This window comes from Crinia signifera, chromosome 9, assembly GCF_055691185.1.
Source record: "Crinia signifera chromosome 9, ASM5569118v1, whole genome shotgun sequence".
NCBI lineage: Eukaryota > Metazoa > Chordata > Amphibia > Anura > Myobatrachidae > Crinia > Crinia signifera.
The window spans coordinates 15,681,359-15,695,062 of record NC_139225.1 but is presented as its reverse complement, the minus strand read 5'-3'; the positions used below and the strand labels follow the sequence as shown (position 1 = coordinate 15,695,062).

The 13,704-nt window shown below is 48.4% G+C and overlaps 1 protein-coding gene across 1 annotated transcript in view; it reads right to left on the bottom strand.

Annotated features, from left to right (window-relative positions):
- Positions 1-13,704, bottom strand: part of KCNT1 (potassium sodium-activated channel subfamily T member 1) — a 208,404-nt gene that overhangs the window by 40,557 nt on the left and 154,143 nt on the right. The window contains 3 exon segments of the mRNA XM_083161136.1: positions 4,417-4,511; positions 9,862-9,945; positions 12,718-12,792. Of these exon segments, the coding sequence (XP_083017262.1) occupies positions 4,417-4,511; positions 9,862-9,945; positions 12,718-12,792 (254 nt within the window).

Sequence of the window (13,704 nt, the reverse complement as noted above, 5' to 3'; positions counted from 1 at the left end):
CCTTTTTCCAAGTTGTATGGCAAAATCCCACACGGAAAAAAAAAGCCCAGGTGAAAAAAAGCCCACATGGGGGAAAAAAACCTACATGAGAAAAAAAAACCCACATGAGAAAAAAAGGCCACATGGAAAAAAAGTCCACATGGGAAAAAAAGTCCACATGGGAAAAAAAGGCCACATGGGAAAAAAAGGCCACATGGGGAAAAAAAACCTACATGAGAAAAAAAAACCCACATGAGAAAAAAAGGCCACATGGAAAAAAAGGCCACATGGGAAAAAAAAACCACATGGGGAAAAAAAACCTACATGAGAAAAAAAAACCTACATGAGAAAAAAAAACCCACATGAGAAAAAAAGGCCACATGGAAAAAAGGCCACATGGGAAAAAAAGGCCACATGGGAAAAAAAGCCCACATGGGGAAAAAAAGCCCACATGGGGAAAAAAAAGCCCACATGGGGAAAAAAAGCCCACATGGGGTAAAAAAAGCCCACATGGGGGAAAAAAAGCCCACATGGGGAAAAAAAGCCCACATGGGGAAAAAAGCCCACATGGAAAAAAGTCCACATGGAAAGAAAAAGACAACATGGGAAAAAACAAAGACAAAAGATTTGGACTAATATATCATGCGCTTAAATAGCAGCCCCAAAACCACAACCAAAAAATTGGAGAACCACTCCAGAGGTTAGTTACATACAATACCGTGTGGAATTTGGTAGGTAACCAAGGCGCTTTGCAAACATTCAAGGTGAAGCCCAAAAAAAACAAAAGAAAAAAAACACAATAGTGTAATATGGTTTTAACAGTACATAACAGTTCAATTAAAACTGGAGTCGACTCGTACCGAATTAAATGGTCTACATATGAGGTAGACAATAAGGCGTAGGGAGGGACATATGCTTGTCACAATGGAACCAAGAACTCCTCTCACTTTCTTTAGATGCTGATGAATCTAAAACGGATAAGAGAAACTTCATGGTGCAGTATAACATACTTTTATTCACACACAATTAAAACATCACACAATGTAAGGGATCTCAGGACTCTCACCATTCAATTATGTCCACAAGTGATTGTAGACACAAAAGCATAAGATGTACAACCACCACAGGCGTCCCTGGATACTGGCTGTAAGGTGAAGTCCGTCCGGTCCCCTTCCAGAGTGTTTTCAAACGACCACTGCCAACCGGTTTCGATACCTTGCGGTATCTTTCTCAAGGCATACAGAAAGTGGTCACCAGTAGGGGTATTTATACTACCATCCCAAATTTACAAAGTATTTCCTAATTCCAGACATGGATTTTCTAGCCTCTAGGTACACCTAGGTTCTAGGTTGATTGTAATGTGTACCTAGAAGCTAGAAAATCCATGTCTGGAATTAGGAAAGAAAGTGAGAGGAGTTCTTGGTTCCATTGTGACAAGCATATGTCCCTCCCTACGCCTTATTGTCTACCTCATATGTAGACCATTTAATTCGGTACGAGTCGACTCCAGTTTTAATTGAACTGTTATGTACTGTTAAAACCATATTACACTATTGTGGTTTTTTTCTTTTGTTTTTTGGGTTTCACCTTGAATGTTTGCAAAGCGCCTTGATTACCTACCAAATTCCACACGGTATTGTATGTAACATGGGAAAAAAGCTCACATGGAAAAAAGCATCATGACAGTAGGGTTTTTCCATGTGCAGCTTTCCATTTGGCTTTTAAAAGCGAAGCGAGCCATGTGAGAGTAAACTTTACACTAAATCGGGGCCCACATCAACAGGTGTCGACATTGACAAGAAAAACCACTTAAAAATGAATGCTGAACTTTTCATGTGACTTATTTTCTGTCGACCTTTTGCTTGTGTCAAGTTTTTTGTCAAGGTCAAACTTTTCCAAGTCCACCTTTTTTTCACATGTCGACCTAGACAGTATTGATGCTTTGAGCTACACCCCGACGAGAGAGACAATGGAGGTCATGTGACACTGCATCAGTCACATGATGTGCTGAGACCACCATGTTTGTTTCCATGAGTGGACCCAGCACAGGCAGGGTGGGTGCCACCACCTTGCTAGGCTAGCTGGCTGCCCAAGAGCTTGGAGGTTTATGGGGTTCCCAACACCAAATCATGTGGGACAGAAGGACGGGGAAGGGAGATATGGGAGTTGGGGTGCACAGTGCCTGTCGTCATAAGCCAAAGCCCATGTAGATTCCAGCAGTGACCTCACCCCAGAACACATAAGTGGACCCTGCTAGTGAAAACAGAGGATGGTGGCCATGATGTTGGAGTTCAGCAGGTGTTCTGGGGCCGGCAGCGTAAGCATGGTACTGGGCCACAGATACTGTAGGTGACATTGCAGAACCAGCATGTGAAGCTGAGCCAGGAGCAAGGACTCTTCTTCTGCTACGAACGCCAAGAGCTCTTGAGCGCGACTCACCTACCTAGCACCAATCACGCGGCCGCTGGCAATCGGTTCAATTAAATGACTAATGTTAAGGCCCTGCGCACAATCCCAGTTGTGGGGTAACGCTGCGTCTCGCTCTCTGCCAGGACAAAAGGCGCCGAGAGGGGCGTTAATGCATGTTCCCAGTTTAGGAGGTAATTACGGGCTGTGCTGGGGAAGCTGTAATTGTCCTCTGGAAAAGCTCCTTTCAGCAGCGTTTTCAGCCTACAGAGCGGAGTAATTGCGGGCAGGTCAGCGACAAGATGAGCGACCGTATGACATCAACCACTGACAATAGCTCAGCAGTGGTGCCAATTGCCTTGGTCAGACGTGTAGGGGGCAGACTATACAGTCACGGGCCCCGGGGGATCTCTCATGTGTACAGTACAGACCTTCTCGGTTACCATCTACAGCAGGAACGTTATCATGTTATAATAAATCCCGCAGGCTAAAAATAAGACGGTGAATACAGATTAATGACCGCTAAGGCACGCCAGGATGCCCCAGCCATGGGCAGCTCTGTGCCACTCCTATTTACCGCCGGGCCTCACAGGCAGCAGGAAAAGGAACATGAAATCAAAGCTTTGAATAAATGACGAGGAGGTGTCGGGGGGTCGGAGAACCTGGCTCCGGTCACGGATTGTGGTTACATCCCCAGCCTGGGATTCCAGGGCACAGACTCGGTGCCAATGATCAGCTCAGGGTGCTGGCACAAAAAGGAGGTGCTGCGGTTGGATTACGGCGGGTAGATAGGGAACACTAGGGCAGAGCTATCATTGAGGGCAGGTTGAGGACTTATACCCAAGACTGGCCTCACACCAATGCTCACTTAGATATGGCGAATGGCCTCTTTATAGCCGATGTTGGCAGTATATCATTACACGGTGACTATCAGCCCGTAATGTGATTACTGCGTATAATCGTCGCCGTGCAGCAATGATCACATAGAGTCAGACTGAGATAAACCAGATTACTCTGATCATTAACAGGATTACAGCGTCAGGGCTCCTCTCTGCTGATTAATGAGGGACGGAAGCCTTGCCAGCACCATCGGCCAGCGCTTAGCGCCTCTATGTGCTGCAACATCGGAACATGGTTCCATCGATGAGAGGATAATTGCACGAGCTGCCAGAAACCAGCACAGTACTTGCGGCTGACGCATTAATGAAACATTATGAAACCGCAGCTGAAAGAAAGTTCTCTGCCATTCCGTTGTAATGCATTTCCCGCACGTGTCTGTCTGTCTGGGATCTGTCACCTGAGGGGAGGAAACTATCAATCACTTCCAGGAGAACGGACACTGCTAAGCAGCATGTGACTGACAGTTACCTCACAGCACAAATGTCACAGGGCAGCAAAATACAATGTACAGGCTGGTGTGTGCAAAATTGTGAGCAATTCATGCTGACTTTTTTTTTTTGTGTTGGCCTTTTGTCAGTGAGGACCTGAGTAGACACATCGGCCTCTTGTAGTGCAACCACCAATGAGGACCTAGTACATATCGACCTCTTGTTGTGCAACCACCAATGAGGACCTGAGTAGACTTATCTGCCTCTTGTTGTGCAACCACCAATGAGGACCTAGTACATATCGACCTCTTGTTGTGCAACCACCAATGAGGACCTAGGACATATTGGCCTCTTGTTGTGCAACCACCAATGAGGACTTAGTAGACATATCAACCTCTTGTTGTGTAACCACCAATGAGGACCTAGTACATATCAATCTCTTGTTGTGTAACCACCAATGAGAACCTAGTAGACATATCGGCCTCTTGTAGTGCAACCACCAATAAGGACCTAGAACATATTAACCTCTTGTTGTGTAACCACCAATGAGGACATAGTACATATCAACCTCTTGTTGTGTAACCACCAATGAGGACCTAGTAGACATATCGACCTCTTAGTGGTCAGAGATTTCTGGACTGCTACAAGAAATCCAGAAAACCTGTACTGTACAAACATAGCAAACAGAGAAGTAACCTCTTACCCTGTGAAGACAAGGCACAGTAGGGTGCAGATGAGAATGATCACCTGATTAAACATGGCCGACTGCGTCCTCTGGATCGCCCGATGAAGATCATTCTAAAAGAGGACGTACATATTGCTATGAATAAATAAAAAAAGACAAGACTCACACACAAAATTAGCGTCAAATGTCCCCTTACCCTCTCACACAATTAGCGTCACATGTACCCTTACCCTCTCACACAATTAGTGTCACATGTCCCCTTACCCTCTCACACAATTAGCGTCACATGTCCCCTTACCCTCTCACACAATTAGCGTCACATGTCCCCTTACCCTCTCACACAATTAGTGTCACATGTACCCTTATCCTCTCACACAATTAGTGTCACATGTCCCCTTACCCTCTCACACAATTAGTGTCACATGTCCCCTTATCCTCTCACACAATTAGTCACATGTCCCCTTATCCTCTCACACAATTAACGACCATAGGCGAATCTAGAACTATGGTAATGGGTGGTCCCAGATCCAGACACAATAGTAGGGGGAACTTTGCGCGGCGTAGCCGCGCGGCAAAAAGGGGGCGTGGTCTCATGGGAAGGAGGCGTGGCATCACAAAAAGGGGTGTGGTATTACACTTTAGACCATACACAGTAATGCCCATTACACATTTTAGCAAACTCCGTAATACCCATTACACATAAAGCCACATGCCGTAATGTCAATTACACATAAGGCCACACACCATAATGCCTATTACACATTGTGTCACACATTATGATGCCCATTACATATTTGCCACATAAGTGCTGCTTACCTACGAGCTCATTGGTAGGGGGTTCTTGCTTGATGGCACCATAGTACCCATTACACATGATGCCGCACACCATAGTACCCATTACACATGATGCCGCACACCATATACCCATTACACATGATGCCGCACACCATAGTACCCATTACACATGATGCTGCACACCTTAATGCCCCTTACACATTAAGCCACACATTATGCGTAATGCCCCCTCATACCGCCACTTGTAGAGTTTCAAATATTGTGCGCGCTGTTGTTGTGCATGACGTTGGGGGAGCACGCCGGGCGCCGGCACCATATGATTAAAGGGGGGGCGGGCTGAGGTGAAAGCAAGGAGAAGAATTGGAGCGGAAGCTGCAGGGGTGACAGTCATTGACAGCTGGGCAAAGAGCAGGGGGCTGCCTGGCTGTATTCAGAGCACTGCAGGTCACGGCTGTTTGAAATAATACCCCTTTTTACAACAGAAAATGCAGGGATTTACCCGGGAATATGGTCCCAGGATCATGCAGGGACATTCTCAGGCTGACCCTTTATACACCAGCCTAGTGCATTTTCTGGTGTGAGGGGGAGAGACAACCACTCCCTACCCCCCTTTAACCAACCAGCTATATCTTTGGAACCAACTGACCCATTTACATGAGACCAGTATAATATTGAAGAACTTTTGAGTTGGTATTAGATTGAAGGCCCAGCGATTTGGGTTTGACTGAGATCAACCTCGAGCTTCAGTGATGCCGAAGGGGGAACTGGCAGCCATTGAACTGGGTGGGGGTCGGAATTAGCGAGTCCCATGTTATCCTATAGGGAAAATGTTCCAGCTTTGCCTTGCAGTATCTCCGGTTCCCAGGGGCTAGAGACATTGGGGTTGGGCTCGTTGGAAAGCCCCATCCCTCAGCTACAAAATGGGATAATGGGTGGTCCTGTGCACCCCCGGACCACCCCCTACATTCGCCTATGTTAACGACACATGTCCCCTTATCCTCTCACACAATTAGTCACACGTCCCCTTATCCTCTCACACAATTAGCGTCACATGTACCCTTATCCTCTCACACAATTAGTGTCACATGTCCCCTTACCCTCTCACGCAATTAGCGTCACATGTCCCCTTACCCTCTCACACAATTAGTCACATGTCCCCTTATCCTCTCACACAATTAACGACACACGTCCCCTTATCCTCTCACACAATTAGTGTCACACGTCCCCTTATCCTCTCACACAATTAGCGTCACATGTCCCCTTATCCTCTCACACAATTAGCATCACATGTCCCCTTATCCTCTCACACAATTAGCGTCACCTGTCCCCTTATCCTCTCACACAATTAGTGTCACATGTCCCCTTATTCTCTCACACAATTAGTGTCACATGTCCCCTTATCCTCTCACACAATTAGCGACACACGTCCCCTTATCCTCTCACACAATTAGTGTCACATGTCCCCTTACCCTCTCACACAATTAGCGTCACACGTCCCCTTATCCTCTCACACAATTAGCGTCACATGTCCCCTTATCCTCTCACACAATTAGTGTCACATGTCCCCTTATCCTCTCACACAATTAACGACACATGTCCCCTTACCCTCTCACACAATTAACGACACATGTCCCCTTATCCTCTCACACAATTAGTCACGTCCCCTTATCCTCTCACACAATTAACGACACATGTCCCCTTACCCTCTCACACAATTAGTCACATGTCCCCTTATCCTCTCACACAATTAACGACACATGTCCCCTTATCCTCTCACACAATTAGCGTCACATGTCCCCTTACCCTCTCACACAATTAGTCACATGTCCCCTTATCCTCTCACACAATTAGCATCACATGTCCCCTTATCCTCTCACACAATTAGTGTCACATGTCCCCTTACCCTCTCACACAATTAGTCACATGTCCCCTTATCCTCTCACACAATTAGCATCACATGTCCCCTTATCCTCTCACACAATTAGTGTCACATGTCCCCTTACCCTCTCACGCAATTAGCGTCACGTCCCCTTACCCTCTCACACAATTAGTCACATGTCCCCTTATCCTCTCACACAATTAACGACACATGTCCCCTTACCCTCTCAAACAATTAGTGTCACATGTCCCCTTATCCTCTCACACAATTAGCGTCACACGTCCCCTTATCCTCTCACACAATTAGTGTCACATGTCCCCTTATTCTCTCACGCAATTAGCGTCACGTCCCCTTACCCTCTAACACAATTAGTGTCACATGTCCCCTTATCCTCTCACACAATTAATGACACATGTACCCTTACCCTCTTACACAATTAGTGTCACATGTCCCCTTATCCTCTCACACAATTAATGACACATGTACCCTTACCCTCTTACACAATTAGTGTCACATGTCCCCTTACCCTCTCACACAATTAGTGTCACATGTCCCCTTATCCTCTCACACAATTAGCGTCACATGTCCCCTTATCCTCTCACACAATTAGCGTCACATGTCCCCTTATCCTCTCACACAATTAGTGTCACACGTCCCCTTATCCTCTCACACAATTAGCGTCATATGTACCCTTATCCTCTCACACAATTAGCGTCACATGTCCCCTTACCCTCTCACACAATTAGTGTCACACGTCCCCTTATCCTCTCACACAATTAGCGTCACATGTCCCCTTACCCTCTCACACAATTAGCGTCACATGTCCCCTTATCCTCTCACACAATTAGTGTCACACGTCCCCTTATCCTCTCACACAATTAGCGTCATATGTACCCTTATCCTCTCACACAATTAGCGTCACATGTCCCCTTATCCTCTCACACAATTAGCGTCACATGTCCCCTTACCCTCTCAAACAATTAGTGTCACATGTCCCCTTATCCTCTCACACAATTAGTGTCACACGTCCCCTTATCCTCTCACACAATTAGTGTCACATGTCCCCTTACCCTCTCACACAATTAGCGTCACATGTCCCCTTATCCTCTCACACAATTAGCGTCACATGTCCCCTTACCCTCTCAAACAATTAGTGTCACATGTCCCCTTATCCTCTCACACAATTAGTGTCACATGTCCCCTCATTCTCTCACACAATTAGTGTCACATTTCCCCCTATTCTCTCACACAATTAGTGTCACATGTCCCCTTACCTTCTCACACAATTAGTGTCACATGTCCCCTTACCCTCTCACACAATTAGCGTCACATGTACCCTTACCCTCTCACACAATTAGCAGCACATGTCCCCTTATCCTCTCACACAATTAGCGTCACATGTCCCCTTACCCTCTCACACAATTAGTGTCACATGTCCCCTTACCCTCTCACACAATTAGTGTCACATGTCCCCTTACCCCCCCATGCAATTAGCGTCACATGTCCCCTTAGCTCTCACACAACTATAGACCAGAAGGAGAGGGATTGGTCGCACAAGACTACATATATGATGTTATGAATGACCCCCAAAATGATATACAAGATTCAGTTTAATATAATAATAACTGAAGAAGGAGGTGTGCTACCCCAGGACAGTGAGAAATGTCACAAAAAGAAAGAAGAACAGGAATGTCCTGTCTATATGGGTGCACCTATGTCATTTAAAATTTATACTTTTATTAGATATGCTTTAAAAATACTGCGAAATGTTTATTAAAAAAATAGGGAGAAATAAACAAACAACACTTAAAGTAGGAAATCACAAATAATAAAATAAGGTGGCAGGCAGGCTGCTCTCACTAAATTCACTTCTGTAATGAGGATGGATTAACATGTGTGAGTATATGATGTTTGGTGTGTTTTCACATTTAATATCTTCACCGTAAATATCCACACATAGCGTCACATGTCCCCTTACCCTCTCACACAATTAGCGTGACACTGACAAAAGATTGACATGGAAAAGGTCAAGATTCACTGTTCACCTTCTTAGTGTCAGTGTCGACACCTGTCAAAAAACTCACGTTGACCTAGCATGTCGGCCCTTTGTCAATGTCTTCCAAGCGCATGTCGGTCTAATGCATGTTGACCTTTTTGTGTCAACCTACTGACTGTAGATCTATTAACTGGAACCAGGTCGCAGCCTCCCCATCTGCAGGTGACAGACTCACGCGTTTCGCTGAATAACCGTGTAAAATGTGCGCACATGACACCGCCATTTGCAATGCCCCAGTCAGTGCTGCCTACGGGTGGCAGTAACTAATGCCATCTAACATGGGCAACAGGTCCGGAAAGCTACTTTTGCCAAGGCTTGGTAATCGTCCACTTACTCAGTCACGTAGAACGCTTCCACTGGTGGAGTAAGAGGGAGCGCTGCAGATATACTGACCATTCTCATTTACCATGTGATTGGTTGATTGCTACAGAATGACTGTGCAGTCATTTAAGCTGCTGTGACATCATGTACCAGTCTTTGCATTCTGACCGCAATAGGGCATTGCCCAAAGGTTGTGGGATTAGATTTGTCCGTATGCAATGCAGTGGGGGAGGTAACATTTGAACACTTCTACAGAGGACTGTCAGGGTAACGCTGAACAGGATATTTTATCTTCACCGTACATACATGAACATGTTACAATTAGGGTTTAGCACCCGTCACACGTGTACGAGGAGCACAAGTCTCATGCACTCCCCTGTGCTACGCCTGCAGAAGAGACGGTCATACTTACTATCATATTCTCTAAAACGCATTTCGCCAGCCAGCAGTTCAGGAAAACCGGGATAAACAGATTCCGCAGCGGCGGCCAAAATATCTAGGAATAAACAAAGAGATGCAATCATTTTACATGACGGTTACAAGGTGCGGGGGATATTGCGCTGCACCTGCCTCCGATCCTTCTCTGAGCAAGGCGTGGGTACAGGACAGGGGGGGTCTATAGAGTTAAACGGCGAGCATCTACAGTGAGGTGCATCCAGGCCCTAAAAGGAATACGGGATTACTGCTCAGCCCATATACCTTCCGCCACTTCCCAGAACCTATGTGAGGGCATCCAGAATACTCTACCCACAATCCAGGTGGCGATTATGGGAAGAGCTGCCCTTTGTGCTGCAATAAGTTAGCACATATGCGATGAGCAGCGTGGCGATGGGCAGCAGGATGTAACGCCAGTGCTTGGTACATCCCACCCAGATGCCTGCAGCCGCGGGGCATGATGCTGGGAAGGATCCGCTTCGTCCCGCTCACAAAGCACTGCTGCGGCAAGAACCCCCACGGCGTCTAATGTGTAACTGCAGCTTTTTTTTGTTTCCCTCCATGCTCGTTGCCATAGGTTACATGCACGTTGCCAGGGCTTACATACTTGCAGACATGCATGCGTTCCCAGATCTGGCACCTCCACATACTGTAGCGCTATACACCCTCTGCTTTTCCGACAGAGGTCCAGTAGTAACTCTAGTATCAGTCTCTTCCAAGGTGGCTGCCATTTTTGGAGGGCCATTTTCAGTAGATTTCACTTGGACTGGGGTGGTATCGTTACGTCACTGATTATCACTAGGTTTGAAGTGAAGCATATAAAGTCTGACATCGGCCGCGAGAGTGCGCATATGGGGCATGCAGACTGGGGTATGTCGTTCCAGGATACATATACTAGTTACCAGCCCGTCAAACTGGCGGGAACATCATAACAGTAATGTCAGCAGCACCGGTGCCTGTGTGCTCCCAATTAGAGCAACACTTGAATTGCACCATGTACAAATGCAGACCCGCACACGCTCCTGGCACACACCTCACACCGGATGCCCCAGTTTTGCACCCTACTTCTGTGCACTACAGACGCCAGATCCGCGCACACCTGCACAGACGTAGACGCAGAGCAGATTAGACTGGGGTTCGGTCTCTGAGGTAAATAAGCTTTGGAAAGTGGTATCGGAGGTCGCTATGAGTAACGATGAGAGATGTTCGTCACTAGGGACCCGCGTAGGGGTAAAAGGCCGCCAGCGAAAAGTCGAAACGCTCTTTGGACAACCTCCCACCTCAGCGACAATTATTTCCAGACTCGCCTCCTGTTCTGAGCTTTCAGTCAATTACTAGAGAAAATCAGACTTCATTTATTCACACAGAGGCTTTGTATCTGGATACCATTTACAAGGCCGGAGAACAAAGGGAATGCGTGGGAAATCTCAGCTGACAAAGGCAATGTGGGGCTCCCCGGGCGCCATTCATTCCTGTAATGTGGGCCCATAGCTTTCTGCACAGAAAGAAATAACTATTCTTCTGTATCTCAGCAATCAGGGAGGACCACGGGGGGAGGAAACAGATGCTCACCTGCACAGATGTAAGTATCCTTCCACCTCAATATGACAGGACCCCTGTACAACCGCTACAGGTCACACCTCACTGCCGGGCCCCTGTACATCCAACCCAAACTACAGGCCGTCACACCTCCCTGCCGGGCCCCTGTACATCCAACCCAAGCTCACGACCGTCACACCTCACTGCCAGGCCCCTGAACATCCAACCCAAGCTCACGACCGTCACACCTCACTGCCGGGCCCCTGTACATCCAACCCAAACTCACGACCATCACACCTCACTGCCGGGCCCCTGTACATCCAACCCAAGCTCACGACCGTCACACCTCACTGCCGGGCCCCTGAACATCCAACCCAAGCTCACGACCATCACACCTCACGGCCGGTCCCCTGTACATCCAACCCAATCTCCTGACCGACACACATCGCACCTCACTGTGAGGCCCCTGTACATTTAACCCCAACTCCCGACCGTCACACCTCACTGCTGGGCCCCTGTAGTCCAACCCAAACTCCCGACCGTCACTCTGTACATTTAACCCAAACTCCTGACCATCAATCACACCTCACTGCTGGGCCCCTGTACATAAAACCCAAACTCCTGACCGCCACACATCACACCTCACTGCCGGGCCCCTGTACATCCAACCCAAACTCCTGACCATAACAGCTCACACCTCACTGCCGGGCCCCTATACATTTAACACAAACTCCTGACCGCCACAGCTCACACCTCACTGCCGGGCCCCTGTACATCCAACCCAAACTCCTGACCGCCACAGCTCACACCTCACTGCCGGGCCCCTATACATTTAACACAAACTCCTGACCGCCACAGCTCACACCTCACTGCCGGGCCCCTGTACATCCAACCCAAACTCCTGACCATAACAGCTCACACCTCACTGCCGGGCCCCTGTACATCCAACCCAAACTCCTGACCGCCACAGCTCACACCTCACTGCCGGGCCCCTGTACATCCAACCCAAACTCCTGACCATAACAGCTCACACCTCACTGCCGGGCCCCTGTGCATCCAACCCAAACTCCTGACCGCCACAGCTCACACCTCATTGTCGGGCCCCTGTACATCCAACCCAAACTACAGACCGCCACAGCTCACACCTCACTGCCGGGCCCCTGTACGTCCAACCCAAACAGAGCCTAATTTCGGACACTGTCCATTGCTGGCGCTACCAGAATTCGGGTGAGTTGATCACGTCAGTGAGTGAGGGATCTATGTACTAAGCCGAGTAGATAAGAGCGAGGCTTACCGTGATGATGAAGGGAACCGAGTTTATCATCTCCAAGATGAAGGAAATGCGAATGATCTGTTCCCAGATGTTCCCCTGTGGGTTGAGCACAGAAAGAGGTAAGTACCTGTCAGTATCCCCGGGTATAATGCTCAGTGTGACCGCAGATCATTCTCCGAATCGCTGGTCTCAGAAATACATCATACGGGGATATATAGCAGTTTGTAGGGTGCCTCAGGTTCTATAACATAGTCTGTGCCTCGCAGCATCGCTCATACATTGGTGCCATAATGCTTAGTCTGATGAGTGAGGCACAGAATGAGGCCAACGGTGCCTCCACTATGGAAACATCACCCCCAATGTTAGTGACCCCCAGCATCCTATTACCGGGCAGGTTCTGCAGCACACAGTATGGCGGCCCCATGTCCATGTACACAGATATGGCAGAGAGGACTAGACCTGGCATGCAGCTTGGTGGTAACAGACAAGCTGCTGCAGAAACTCTTGATACATGGGAGGCACCAGGGCAGGTGACCAGGCACCAGCTGTAACAGACATTGGTGCAGCCCCAGTATAACATGGAGACACCTGGTGGAGTGCCTCCCCCTCCCACCATGGGCCTCCCCTCACCTCCCACCATGGGCCTCCCCTCACCTCCCACCATGGGCCTCCCCTCACCTCCCACCATGGGCCTCCCCTCACCTCCCACCATGGGCTTCCCCTCACCTCCCACCATGAGCCTCCCACCATGGGCCTCCCCTCACCTCCCACCATGAGCCTACCCGCACCTGTCACTACGGTCCTCCCATCACCTGCCACCTCTGGGCCTCCCCTCATCTGTGACCCCTCCCCTCACCTATCACCACGGGCCTCCCCTCCCCTGCCACCACGGGCCTCACCTCACCTGCAACCCCTTCCTCACCTGCCACCACAGGCCTCGCCTCACTGGCCACCTCTGGGCCTGCCCTCACCTGTGACCCCTCCTCTCCCCTGCCACTACGGGCCCCC